The 13,301-nt window shown below is 42.5% G+C and overlaps 1 protein-coding gene across 4 annotated transcripts in view; it reads right to left on the bottom strand.

Annotated features, from left to right (window-relative positions):
• pi4kaa (phosphatidylinositol 4-kinase, catalytic, alpha a) overlaps positions 1 to 13,282 on the bottom strand; it is a 25,343-nt gene extending 12,061 nt beyond the window's left edge. For 2 of the 4 annotated variants that reach the window (XM_028979891.1, XM_028979893.1), the window contains exons 1-31: positions 13,125 to 13,282; positions 9,933 to 10,049; positions 9,769 to 9,862; positions 9,398 to 9,489; positions 9,245 to 9,317; positions 8,782 to 9,044; positions 8,528 to 8,594; positions 8,226 to 8,440; positions 8,018 to 8,114; positions 7,710 to 7,901; positions 7,496 to 7,596; positions 7,194 to 7,323; positions 6,913 to 7,042; positions 6,728 to 6,823; positions 6,330 to 6,513; positions 4,782 to 4,882; positions 4,319 to 4,487; positions 4,113 to 4,163; positions 3,898 to 4,006; positions 3,593 to 3,729; positions 3,373 to 3,506; positions 3,081 to 3,163; positions 2,871 to 2,941; positions 2,665 to 2,789; positions 2,453 to 2,534; positions 2,222 to 2,305; positions 2,032 to 2,121; positions 1,768 to 1,887; positions 1,489 to 1,581; positions 776 to 932; positions 285 to 412 (exon numbers count right to left, since the gene is read on the bottom strand). In XM_028979891.1, coding sequence (XP_028835724.1) covers positions 285 to 412; positions 776 to 932; positions 1,489 to 1,581; positions 1,768 to 1,887; positions 2,032 to 2,121; positions 2,222 to 2,305; positions 2,453 to 2,534; positions 2,665 to 2,789; positions 2,871 to 2,941; positions 3,081 to 3,163; positions 3,373 to 3,506; positions 3,593 to 3,729; positions 3,898 to 4,006; positions 4,113 to 4,163; positions 4,319 to 4,487; positions 4,782 to 4,882; positions 6,330 to 6,513; positions 6,728 to 6,823; positions 6,913 to 7,042; positions 7,194 to 7,323; positions 7,496 to 7,596; positions 7,710 to 7,901; positions 8,018 to 8,114; positions 8,226 to 8,440; positions 8,528 to 8,594; positions 8,782 to 9,044; positions 9,245 to 9,317; positions 9,398 to 9,489; positions 9,769 to 9,862; positions 9,933 to 10,049; positions 13,125 to 13,223 — 3,684 coding nt within the window. In that variant the 5' untranslated portion in view covers positions 13,224 to 13,282. The remainder of the gene's footprint in view (positions 1 to 284; positions 413 to 775; positions 933 to 1,488; positions 1,582 to 1,767; positions 1,888 to 2,031; positions 2,122 to 2,221; positions 2,306 to 2,452; positions 2,535 to 2,664; positions 2,790 to 2,870; positions 2,942 to 3,080; positions 3,164 to 3,372; positions 3,507 to 3,592; positions 3,730 to 3,897; positions 4,007 to 4,112; positions 4,164 to 4,318; positions 4,488 to 4,781; positions 4,883 to 6,329; positions 6,514 to 6,727; positions 6,824 to 6,912; positions 7,043 to 7,193; positions 7,324 to 7,495; positions 7,597 to 7,709; positions 7,902 to 8,017; positions 8,115 to 8,225; positions 8,441 to 8,527; positions 8,595 to 8,781; positions 9,045 to 9,244; positions 9,318 to 9,397; positions 9,490 to 9,768; positions 9,863 to 9,932; positions 10,050 to 13,124) is intronic. The other 2 variants (XM_028979892.1, XM_028979894.1) reach the window with 1 other exon arrangement.
• Positions 13,283 to 13,301: the final 19 nt, after the last annotated feature.

Raw genomic sequence — 13,301 nt, 5'->3', positions numbered from 1 at the left:
TTACTTAAGGTAGTGGAGAGAAGCCAAGAGTGTTAAATGCTGTCATCACAGCAAAAGCCCCCTGCTTTGGAGAGCCTGAAAAGTTCAACTTTTTGCATTTTCATAGCGTGTATTTCTCTCGTGTATTTTCATAGCCCTGCGTGTTCAGTTTGGGTCTACAATGTAAAAAAATGCAAAATCACTAAATGTGTAGGTGCATCCAATCTTTTGACTGGTAGTGCATCACGTCACAAACTGGGTTAGATAACAAGAGCAATATATACAGCACAGGAATGGGACCATACCGGAACCTCCAGTCCCGTTCGGGCAGCCAGCAGCCATTCCCAACAGGCGATGGCTGTCTCCATGCCATGCTCTGTGAACATCTTTAAAGGAGACCAGCACAGGTGGTGTAGCAGCTGAGGGTCACACTCTGAGGAGGGTCACACAGATACATCTATAATTATTGCCAATGAAAATCACCCAACATGCACTATGGCCAAGATTTAGTAAGGAGAATAAGGAGAAAAGAGCAATCAAAAGAGTAATAAGTACAAATACATATAAACAATATAAGTTTAAAACTGACTTAAAACTGTCATTATTTAACATAAACCTAAGGTGACTCAGGGGTTATTCAAAAAGCATTTAGCAATCACTAGTTTAGGCACATGATTACTAACTCATTAAGGAGTTTTTAATGAACCAGTCATGTGGTTTAAGGTCACCATGGGCTCCAGACCCTCTGGTCAAAGTGGGAGTGAATGGTTGGTGTGTTCTCAGTGGAACTCCATGCCTTTAGAGCTGATGAGCAGGGCAGTCAGTTTAAACATGGCCTCCGTGAAGGCCTCTGGCTGTCCCCCATCCAGGGCATTCTTCATCTGCATCATCATCAGCCGGTTCAGATCAGACGTGCTATGGGTGGCCTCAGCAAAGCTGATCATCCCTGCAACCTTCACGCAAAACATACTCCTCAATACTGAACCTCATTATTACAAAAGCTCTAACCTGTACAACTGTATAAATCATTTGGACATTACCACTACCCAAAAGTGAAATGTGAAAGTGAAGTGATTGTCATTGTGAAAACACTGCAGTACAGGACACTGTGACACAATGAAATGTGTCCTCTGCTTTTAATCCTTCATCCTTGGTAAGAAGGGCAGCCATGAAAGGCGCCTGGGGTGCAGAGCGTGAGGACGGTACTCAGTGGCACATCGCGCTTCCAGCAACCTTCTGATTATGGTTCCGTTTCCTTACATTGCCCCACTCCCTTCAGTGTTTATCTATTTTTTTTTTCTAACACCAATTCTTGGGGAAAAGGCTATTTTATTAGCTCTCTAGTTGATGTTTAATACTGCAATACTACTGGTGATTGTATTGTACTGTGTTGCTTGAGAGACACCAACGACCAGAACCACATTTCTTTGTGTGTGCGCTAACATGCTTGGCCAATAAACACTACTCTGATTCTGATACTGAACAGACTAGATACAATACCACACTTACCTCACCAGCATAGCGATTTCTGAGGTTCAGCGAGGCCATGAAGTTCGAATAATCTTTTTTCACACAGGCTGGCCGTTCTGTAAGCTGCGTTGTCTGGAATTCAGAGTTATCATCATTACTAATCTGCACTTATACTTGATTCTCACAACTCTCATTGGAGGCTACTGCCACTCCTGAACAAGCCCTCCCCCTCTGTGTAAGAGTAACTGTATTGTAAATACATTGCTGGTTGTATGAACATAGAGAATAAAAAACAATTATGCAAAAAGCAGATCTCACCCCAAGAGTGGTGCTCTGTCGATTGTACCCCGCAAAGTGCAGGATGCTCTCCGTTGCCATAGCGAGTCCGGTGTGCTGAGACAGTCCTGACACCCAGTTTTGATGCTTGTTCAGGTATTCCTGCAGAATTTAAGAAACACAGGACACGCTTCTTAGCGCATTAAGAGCAGGAGACCACTCAAATTTTATGAGGGGTCAGTACATCTGAATCAAAAAACTAGCTACTGCAACCCTGAGCAGACATTGGATTTCAACTGGTCAAACCTGCAAATGAGATTTGGTGACTGATGGAGCCCATTTCATGGCTTCTTTCAAGATCTCCCCGCACCGTGCAGCAAAGTCCTTCACAATACTCTACAGCCCAAAAGAGAGAGTGAAAAAAGAAATTAAGCAATTAAAATGACAAATGTCTGTGAATCTGTTTTTTTTTTTTTTAGAAAGTACAGAGAATTACCTCCCTAGCCTCATATGTGTCTGGCACAGTGATGCGGTGTGGGGTGTCTTGAATGTCATAATATGGCTGATCCTTGTGAATGTCCTGTAAACAAACAATACAAACAGGGCCAATAGCAAATTATAACTCGTAATAGTGCAAATAACAATGTGGACATGGAAGAACAATATTTTATCACATTTCTTAAAATATATACAGATGTGCTGTGAAGAGTGGAAAAAAACAACACACCGCACTGAGCGACAGAGACAATGTCTGCAAAATATCCAGCAGCGTTCTCAGCACCCGGCCGCTCCACAGCAGGTGAGGGAAACTGTCAGGTCAAGAAACAAAAATAGTTTCAAAGTCAGGTGCTTCAGAACATGAGAAATCTTTTCTGAATATTTCACAGAAAAAAGCATCATGGCCTAAAAGTAGCAAATACGCCCGGAATGACTGCTCACGTTTCAGCTAGGGCAGAGAGGAATTTGTCGGCGACCCTGCGGATCCTCTTATGTATGTGGTTAAAGTTTACGAGTAGAAACTGGGCGTGGCGTTCTAGCTCTTCCTCGTGGGCTTTGGTTTTGGCCTGAAAGGAAAAGAGGCGTCACAACAAAAGCCTAAACAAGCAAACGTCTTATTAAAATCACCAGGCATAAACCGAACTCGCCTTTTCAGCCATCATCTGTAGGAAGACCTCAAACACCTTATCTCCGACCGCAATCACACACTGCATCATTCCTGTAGCATGGTTTAAAACATTATTATTCCGCTGATACTCCAAACAGCACACTGACTTGGCCACAAGCAAATACAACAATTATCATTAGAGGTTCAACTTATGATGTGTGATGCTTTTTGGTTAAACCAAATGACATACCTGATTTGTCCTTCTGTATGGCTCGATCCTCAAAGTACCGAAACATGACCTGGAAACGATCGGAGTCCTGGGAGCGTAGCATCCTGAGAAAAAGAAAAACTGATGTTTTGATTTGTTTCCCGAGTGCATGAAACACAGTGCTATCAATTATCAGAGAAGAAAGCACACACACTGCCATCATCCTTACAGATTTGGCCTGATTATGGCAAAAAAAAAAAAAAATCATTATCCAATCAGGCAATAATTATGTGCATCGCTTTTGTGAATCATTCAAAGACAACAAGTCCCACACCTCATGTACTCCAAACGGTAGACAGACAGCAGGTAGGTGGACATGGCAAAGTCCAGCTTATTGATGAGGGCAGCCACATCAGGAGGAGGGTCCAGCAGGTTTACAATGGTGCTCCGTAAATCATTGAGTTCAGCCTGGGAGTAATGAGGACAACGCACGACCAAAGGATCAAAACAGGATAAAGGTCATTCAAAAATCTTCACTGGCACTGCATGCCTACCGGAGTGACAGTGTCATTCTTCAGGGCAGAATTATACTGTAGCTCAGAGCGCAGTGGCTCGCCGCTGGGGAACGTGAGCAGAGGCGACTTGGTTGCAATTTCACAGACACCCTCATACCACTCCTCTGGCCACAGTCCTGCACACACATCACAAGATTAGAAACTCAAGGCCTTAGGTCTGAATGCTCCATTCTCCTTTGATGTATTTTCAGAAATAGATATAAATAGAAATTAGATATATGACAATAATTAAAACACCAGAGCCCATGAAATACACACTGGTTTACTTTTTTTTTAATGCTCACCAGAACCCTCCACAGCAAACCCCATCACCACAGAATAGAGCCAAAAATCTCGAAAGAGTTTCTGCAGTCTGGGCTTTGCTTCTTTGATGGGAAGCAGCCGTTTGGTCAGCTGGTGGAAGAAGCATAGCATGTTAACTGGGAATGCAGACCAGCCTTTTTGATTAATTTAAAATGCTCTTAAAATGCACATTGTCAGAACAGGAGTCTTTTTTTACCACAGCAATGACAGGAATAAGGACGCCAAGATTCCCAGCACTGCTGGAAGCCTTTAGAAGTCATAAGAAGCGCGGTTAGTGTCATATCATTCATTTTCTTCAAAATAAATGTTCATACACAAAACTCACATCTCACCACATACCCAAACCCTTTCAGAAGTCAAACATTTGCTTGGACTAATGAGAGTGCTTTATTGTGCTGGTACCTTCAAGGCAGGACCCTTCTCACTGGCTCGCTCACTGGCTCTTTTGCCTTCTAGTCCCAACTGCACAAACAGCTCAAGCAGGTTGACCAGCAGCTCATCTACCATCTGCTCTGACTGCATGTTGGCTGCAATGTTGGCCAGAGCATTGATTACAGCCAGAGAACAGTGCCTGTCCAAATACAGAACATGGGTCAAAACTTGGGGCAATTTAATTTACAGTCTAGTACCAGAGTCCTGAAGACTCCAGTGATGGTACCAAAAAGAATGTGTATAAGAACAAATTATAACTGTCTGAGTTAACATGTGGCTTTTACTACAGTAGTGTGAACCATCCAGTCAAAATGTTATTAGAAGCTAAAGCTTCTTAATATCTAACACTATATCTAACATAATACACATTTGTATGACAACTTTTTAAATATAGCTTTACTAAACAGATATTAACATTGGAAATATAGGGCACCTGTAACCGTGGTCCTTGTAGTCTTTGGTAGAGTAAACCATGGAGCTGGCCTTCACACTTATCTGCTGAAACAGGTTCCACACTTCCTGGTAGATGTATTGCTAATGTGAGGAGAAAGACTATTACATTTCACTTTTCGGTAAAATCCAGAATCCAGCAGCACTGAATAATTGCAAATCATCACTAATGGAGATAGCTCCTAATGTAAAACACCCAAACTAATTTTACAATAGGACTATTTACACTGTCCAAAATTAGATTTTAAAGAGCAAAAACTCAAGAGCATTTGATCGGTTAATTACAGGAGTGATTCAAAAGATTCAGCTAGCAACATGTCTCTTTTTAATGATGCAGTAAATAGAGATTCCCACATCCATACTATCATTGATATTATTGGCCTATGAATAACATTTACATTATGCAATCAGACGTCCTTATCCAGAGTGGCTTACTGTCACTAGTTATAGGGACAGTCCCCCTGGAGACGCTCAGTGTCTTTCTCATGGACACAATGGTACCAAGTGGGGTTTGAACCTGTGACTTTGTGCAGCTAGGGAGAACATTACTAAAAAGGTGTTAAGAACGGTCCAATTGATTATTAAAACTTGGATGGATAGTGGAGAACAATGATCTCAGTGCAGAATAGATCTAGACATTTAGTGAAGCCAAAGCAAAGAAAATGGACAGTTTTTTTGTGAAGCGATTGTCATTGTGAAACACTGCAGCACAGCACATGGTGCACACAACGAAATATCCCCTCTGCTTTTAATCCATCACCCTGGGTGAGCAGTGGGCAGCCATGACAGGGAGCAGCGTGTGGGGACGGTGCTTTGCTCAGTGGCTGTGTTGCAATAAGAAAGTAGACAACAGACAAAAAAAGACACTAATTAAAATGTTTCAAGTTGCTAGGCTGCACAAGCACTAAACAGTGGAAAACGTGTCCAGATTTACCCTGTTCCAGAGTGATTAAAGAATCAGGGTAAGAAGTGAACTGCATGAAGCCAATCATGCATTGTCCCTGCTTTACAAACCAGTGAAGTCAGTGTCATTATCTGCACTTTCTTCAATTGCTAGGGTCTTGGAGCAGTAACATTATGTGCCAATAAAAATTAAGTCAGCCGACTAACCAAAATTTACTGAATGATTTTTCCATCAATAGCTCCTTTCTTTCCTGGTGACACAGGCATATTTCAAGATGACAATGCCAGGATTCATTTAGCTCAAATTGTGAAAAAATGTTTCCGGAAGCATGATACATAATTTTCACACATAAATTAACCACCACAGCGTCCTAACCTTAACCCCACTGAGAATATTTGAGATGTGCTGAAGAAAACTTTATGCAGAATTTTGACTATCATCAACACAAAATCGTTCATACAACTCTTAGGACATAAGAGTGCACAACTTTGTTTTGGAAGGGCAGTGCAAGTCATGTGATAAGTGGTTTATTATGCTACATCTTACATCTATCCCTGAGAAATATACTTGAAACCATCAACACAACACTTAATTTAGCGTTTATAATTTTACAATGCTTTTCCATACATTGCCGGTGATGACCATGCAGCCTAGTTGGTCGATGATAAGCACGTCTAGCTGCGAAGGTGGCTGACAGAATTTCTGCTGCAGGATCTGGAGAATGGGTTCCATCACACGTGGCGACTCCCTCAGGGCCACAGCGATGTGGCCCAGTGCTCGGATGGTGTGGTCTGGGATCAGGTGGGCATCCCTTAAAATAAAATAATAATAAACAAAATAAACACTGAATTGCTGGCAGTTTATATTTAGAACATTATCAGCATTATAATAATTGCCTAGAGTCATGGCGTCGCAACTTATGACTGATTTTCAGACAGCACAGAGACTAAAACATTCTAATTTCACTTGGAAAAAAAATTGTAAGGTAAATAACAGTGAAAATTACATGAAGGTGTTCAGCTTACTTCTCATTTTCTTGGGAGATATACAAGCGATTGGAAAGACTGGCCAGAAAAGCCTCAACTATAACAGGGTCCATTGTCAAGCCAGCTTTCAGACACCTAAAATAAGGTTGTTCTTGTCAAATAAAAATACCAACACCAACATTAAAACAATTCAAATGTTTACTAATCATAAAAACCTTCTGTACCTGCAAATATTGTCTATGGATATATCACGAAGCTGCTCATACATGGAGGGTTGACTTTTCTTGTTGGAGTGAACATTAAAAGTGGACTGGGAATGCTCATTGGTCACATGGATTTTAATGTCTCCAGTTCCTTTGAAATTGAGAGAATAGAAATGTTGTTTACTTGAGTGTTTAACATTTTTGAGTTTTCCATTCCCTTCTTTCAGTCAGTAATACTGACATGTTGTTAAAAACTATAGTCTATTAGAACTTTTGGAGGAAGATACTTGTACTGTACACACCTGTACTGTACTGACTGTGGTACTTGTACAGTTTCACCAGGACTGGGGAAGGAACCACCAGGAACTCTCTGAGAGAAGCTGTAACAGAATGGGCCACTACAGGAAATCGCTCACACAGACGGCCCAAACCCTAGTCAACAGACAAAAGAGGTGATCATTCTGGCAGGGAAAGCACAACACATCATCCAGGGCATGTATCAGGGCTAATGCTGTGCAGAAACTAAGAAAGCAGATTAATCTAGCAATTTCAATCTGAACTGACCAAATACAGTTTCATTTCACATTTAGCTCATAGTTTTTACCTGTAGGCAACATATGAGAAGAGGCATATGGGCAATGATGACTTTGCTGGATGTTTTGGATTGAAGCTTCTCAGATAGTTTAGTGCACAGGTTCTCAGCTCCTAGAGAGTAAAAAATTAAAATACAGAACGTCCATTGTTCCTTATCTAAAACTTTTAGAAACATTACAATTGGATAATTGTTTTTGAAAATGTATAGTAGGATTGTGCCCCACCCTGCTCCTCAGTGACAGCCCACACCATGAGATCAACGCAGGCTGCATTGGCCTGGCAACGGAGTTTAAGGGGGCTGAGCTCACTGTGGAGGAACTCAGCATCATGAAGGATCCTTTGCAGCTCTGATTGGCTGCTGCTAAACTGCTCCAGGACAAAATCATGCACCTCCTTCACAAATGACGTGGGTAGGTCTGACAGATATATAAAAAATATGTATACATATTGAGTGTAAAAGCACTGAATAACACACCAACATTAAAGTGTGCCATAAACACCATCCACACTTAATGAGCAAGGAAACATTTACCTTTCAGATAATACAGAGTATCCCTCAGCATTTTGAAAACGGCTACATAAATAGGGTCACTAAATGTTTTGTAGTGCAGATGAAGGGTTGGGTTATTCTGAAAGACAAGGGACAAGTAAAAAATGTCTACATTACTCTTACTTTTGACAGAGTAAAGGCTGAAAGCAGCATATATGAAGGCCACTAACTGCATGAAGATCCGAAATACCTCTGTAACCTCCACAGCGGTTACATCCAGGGTCTTCAGAAAGGACTCTGCTACAAACTGTTCTACCATGGTGAGAAGCTGGCGCAAGGTGTCCAGGGGCATAGAGAACTGCTGGCTGCTCCCCCCGGTAAAGAGTGGAGACATTGAAAAGCTGGAGCTGATAGTGGAAAAGTAGCAGTTGGGATCCAGCGTGTTGCTGTCAGGCAAATATGAACCTGGTGAGAGCACAGAGGGTCAGCCTGTGACTGGACCTGAAATAAATAAAATATGCGTTTTGTACTGTATTGTTATGTTGATGCTACCTTCAAAATACTGAGCTGAGGGCTCAGCGGGAGAACTTGGAGGCAATCCACCACGTTCTGGACTGGCCTAAAAAAGTAAGTGAATAAAAAATGTGTGTACACACACACACACACACACACACACACACACACACACACACAAATTCAAAACATGCATGACCACTTTAATTTGGTCATATTGATGTCATACTTGATGCTGCCACTGCTGCCACTGCTGCCATCTGGTGGTGAACCTCGGACAGGCCCTACCATACCTGCTGGGAGATGCTTGATGCACTGCTGGTTTTTCGACGCATGACATCACTCTGGCAGACAGTGAGCAGGGAGGTGGGCAATATGGGCCGAAAGTCATTGAAGGATCGCCGGCGCGTAATTTCTGCTTCTTCAGTGACAGTCAAAGGCTGTGCTGAGGTACGGGGAAACAGCTTGGCCAACAACGGCTCATCAGTGTTGCTGTAGCGGCCGAACGCTCGCACCACGCCCAATAAGCAGGGCACTGTGTGTTTACAGAGGTACTCTGGGAAAGACATTAGACATTAGTAGACATTACAGGTCTACCAAGTTCTCTGCTCAATTACAGAAACTAGGCACCTATTTTCCACATATTTTTTAAATTCTAAACTTCAGTTCAAATTTTAGATGAATTTCACATAAATGCAATAATTAATTATTATGAAATACAAAAATTGTAATCCTTTCAGTCATTATAAAACAAACCTTTATCATGGTTCTGAGGATTCTGACATGTCTCCAGGAGAATTTGCATGAGGTTTATGAGTGCCTCCAGAACCTGGAACCAAAGAAGACTGAGTCTACAAACCAACATAATGTGATTTTGGGGGGATTTGAAAATGAAAATTGTTAACTGACCTGGCTTCGGAGAAGTTCATCTTGTTGGGCGACATCTGACAGCAGAGTTACCAGGCAGAAGCAAAAATTCTCTGCCACAGGCAGGGTTTCTACTTAAGAAAGTGTGTAAAAGAAGTGGTTAAGTCAGACATCATCTAATCCAATTAATCCAGTCCTGTTAACATGACCCCTCCAGCCCAATCTGATAACACAAACGTGTAACTACCATTTGACCACTAGCCTGTACTTTTATCCCAGTCTGCTAAACACAATCAATCAATGTTGCTAACATAGTGCCACCTGCCCAGCCCCACTAAACCCAGAATCTAAAAGTACATTTTGATTTAATTATACAGTTCTATTGAAAGGGGGAAAAATCTAAAATGTCTTACCCTTCCCCTTCTTTTCGGAACTTTCCTCTATCCATTGCACTTTTGGCAATGCTTTCAGGAGACCCAACAGGTATGGAACAATTACATCTTTGTGCTGAAAAACAAACAGGGATGAGCAAGTTCTCTTCTAGGCCTAATTGCAAAATTTCTGAGTTAGTGAGTACCTGCAGGCCAGACTCCACCAGGAAGATCCCAAGAGCAATGACAGCATCTCTTCTTCTTTCATCCAGTTGGAAAACCCCACGAAAGTCAACAGGACACATGCATTGTAACTTCTGGACCTGAAATGACAAACCCCTTACTGAACTGAGAAAATTTTAAGACATGTAAATACAACATTAAAATTCCCATCTAAGTCCAATCTGGCAGCCTCATTATAAAATATATGAGACTGGATGATTAAGTGGTTTCTCTGCTGGTCAGTCAGCTCTAAATCACGCGTGAGAACATTTCAGAATAAGTAATTGAGGACATTTGGTGAGAAGTGAAATCCATTTGCTCAACCCACAGCATGAGCAGACCACGGCATGTAACTGTGAAACTGATCGCACGTGATGGGTCAATGCATTCAACAGCCTTCATGTGAACATTGCCAGACCTACCACATTCGGTGGCTTACACAGATCCAGAAAGTCTGAGAAAAACCTCTAAACAACTTTGGAAAGTATGAAAGGCACGAGCCGGAGTCACAAAGGTACTTACCTAGTTAGAGCAAAAGTGGCATGGCATTTCAGATCACCAGGTTAGGCCAATAAAGGAAGTGATCAAACTGGCCTTGTATAATAGTGTGCAGTGCTAAAGTGCTAAACTGATCAATTTCATGAATTAATTACATTTTCAGGGCTGCACAATATAAAAATCACAGGAATGTCATCTTGCAAAAGACAAGTTCGGGTGTACAAAAAGAGCCACGCCCTAAGAGAGAAGAAACCCAGAGCGTCCACTCTGTAATGGGTGAATACAGTTGAGCGGTGAGGGTGGCAGGGAAGCCAAGGCACCACTGAGCAAAGCACCATCCCCAAGGGTGCTGGTTAAAAGCAGAGGACACACAATGACAATCACCTCACTTTACTATATTAAATGATCTTCCAACAAAAACATTTGAAAAAATAAATAAACAGTAAGTCTAACCTCTCTCAAATCTCCAATCAACGCTTTTCTGACTTTAGTCTTTACAGCCCTGGACCGAACCATTTATCTAAACAGTTCATAACAAATCACTTTTATCAACTTATACATTAAGTCAGTGCCATTTAGCTCCGCCCCCTCCGCAGCACCCAGGAATCATTTAAAACTCTTCACAGTATTTTCCTTTCAATAAGATTTTCCTATCAATCACTGTTTTTATACTGGTAACAGACCCCAGCTTTTCGGAAGACCTGTGTAGGTGCCTGACCAAAAACTGTCTCAGATTTATTTAAGCCTAAGGGGGCAAGTGATTGTGGAGTGGTCGGGCACGCATTGAAAGGCAAGCATGAGAAGTGATCCACTCCACAGTCAACACTCAGCTAGGTCCAAATTCATTTCTTTAGAGTTGACAATCAGACATCTGAGCCCAATGGAGCAAAGCATCAGATACCAAGAGTCTTCTGTTTATAATAGCTGACATACATGTCTGTAAGACTGGACAAATACAGGTATTTGTATTAGAAAATACTTTTGATTTCAACGTTAATGGACTAGATTGGAGTTTTCATGTGTAAGGACGATATAGAAAACATTATTTCTCTTGATTCTAGTTCTGGTTTCACTTTTTTTCCACTTTTTATTTTGTTCCAGTATAGGGGTACGGTGAGCAAAGGAGGGAAACCTGGTCCTTGGAGGACAGGACTGGGTGCTGGAAACCGGATCCTCCTTGATTATTGTCTTATTGAGAGCAGAGGCCATAAACCTGCACCCATATAGAATCCATTCATGCAATGAGTTTTCCGAACATCTGCTCTGCCTCTGTCAGCATTTTCTGTGACTCAAATCCTGCAGCTCCTGCAAAACAAGGTCACTGTAATAAACAAAATGGGTCTCATGCAGTCCCACACAGAGCCAACAACAAAACCAAAGGTAGAAAGCCTCACACTAAAAACATAAGGAAAAGCTGAAATAGCCAGGACTGACTGAACAGGTTAAGAACAAATTGTGAAAGTCATCCTGATTCCATCTTTACAGTCTTTATTTGAATTGTATTTTGAAAACACAATGTCAGAATGTGTCCCCGAAACCCGCCTGATTAGGAATCGATATTTGACAGAGAGGCTTATCAGTTCAAACCAGAACAGAGTGATTGAGCTGAATGTTGCTGGATGAGTTCAAAGTGATGATGACAAGAAGGGGTCAATCAGACAGATTTGCAAACAGAGCCTCGGGTTTCTCCACTGCGTGGCCACTCACCACTAACAGCATCATATCGATTTGTGGAAGTGCACGCATCTATAAGGACATGCTCAGGGACACAACCTGCGACCGATGTAGTCTGTGACACTGACATTTGCTGGACACTCTAATAGAGCCAGAGCTGTTATTAATAAAAAATAATAAGATACGGCCCCCTTTCAACCAACAGCAGGGACAGCGGCCCCGTAATCGCAAGGTTGCCGGTTCGAATCCTGAACCGCCAAGGTGCCACTGAGCAAAGTTGCCCACTGCTCATCAAGGGTGATGGTTAAATGCAGAGGACACATTTCATTGTGTCACCATGTGCTGTGATTCACTGAGATCTGAGACACTTCGCTTCCAGCACGAGAAGATGCTAACAGCAGCTCGCAGGAACAGGCGTTGCCAGGAAAACCCATAAAAAAAAAAAAAAAAAAAAAAAAAAAAGAGGAACCGAGCTGTTTCCCCATACATTTTAGAATCAAGAATGGACGTAAAAATGGTACCGAGCACGACAATGGGATCATGGGACAGTCTACCTGACTGTTCAAGGTAAAATTGGAAAGTGGAAAGCGCCTTTACAATAATTGCCGTGTGCTGATTGGTCGGTCACCTGTAAACAATACGGACGATTCAAACAAACCAACCGCTGCAGTGAAACACGAGTTTATTTCGTTTTAAAGGGAAAACGTGAAGGCTGCTGTAGAAAAGTGGGCACCGTGGCCCGAGTCGAGCGCTAGGTAAAATAAACCCAAGCCCTTCGGCCATGTTGGTAACTGTGCCCGTGCACGAAATACCCACAACCTTCACGCCAGCAGAAGAGCTTTCACTCGGAAAAGACCGAAATCCACTGCTGCCGCTTTATCTCCGTCCTGTCACGATAGCTGCCTGGTTTAAACGTGAATCCGCTCCCCAAAGCCTCAGCCGCCGCGCCGGGCCGCTGAATGGGTTACACGCCAACGTTGGACGAATGTCAGACTAACGCTCACCTTGTCAGCCGGGGCTGGTCTATGAGCTGCGAGGGAGCGGGCCAGAGAGAGAACGGTGTTAAAATAAAACCCCCTCGCCCCGCATCCTTTCGCCGACATGTCTCCGTCGACGGGGGTCACAGGCGGGCAGAACTCGAGCAGGAGGACAAACGACGGCTACGGCGAGGCAGAGGGCAC

The sequence above is a fragment of the Denticeps clupeoides genome, chromosome 5, assembly GCF_900700375.1.
Source record: "Denticeps clupeoides chromosome 5, fDenClu1.1, whole genome shotgun sequence".
NCBI classification, from domain to species: Eukaryota; Metazoa; Chordata; class Actinopteri; order Clupeiformes; family Denticipitidae; genus Denticeps; species Denticeps clupeoides.
Note: the sequence above shows the minus strand (reverse complement) of the source record. Positions and strands in the feature narration are given on the sequence as shown.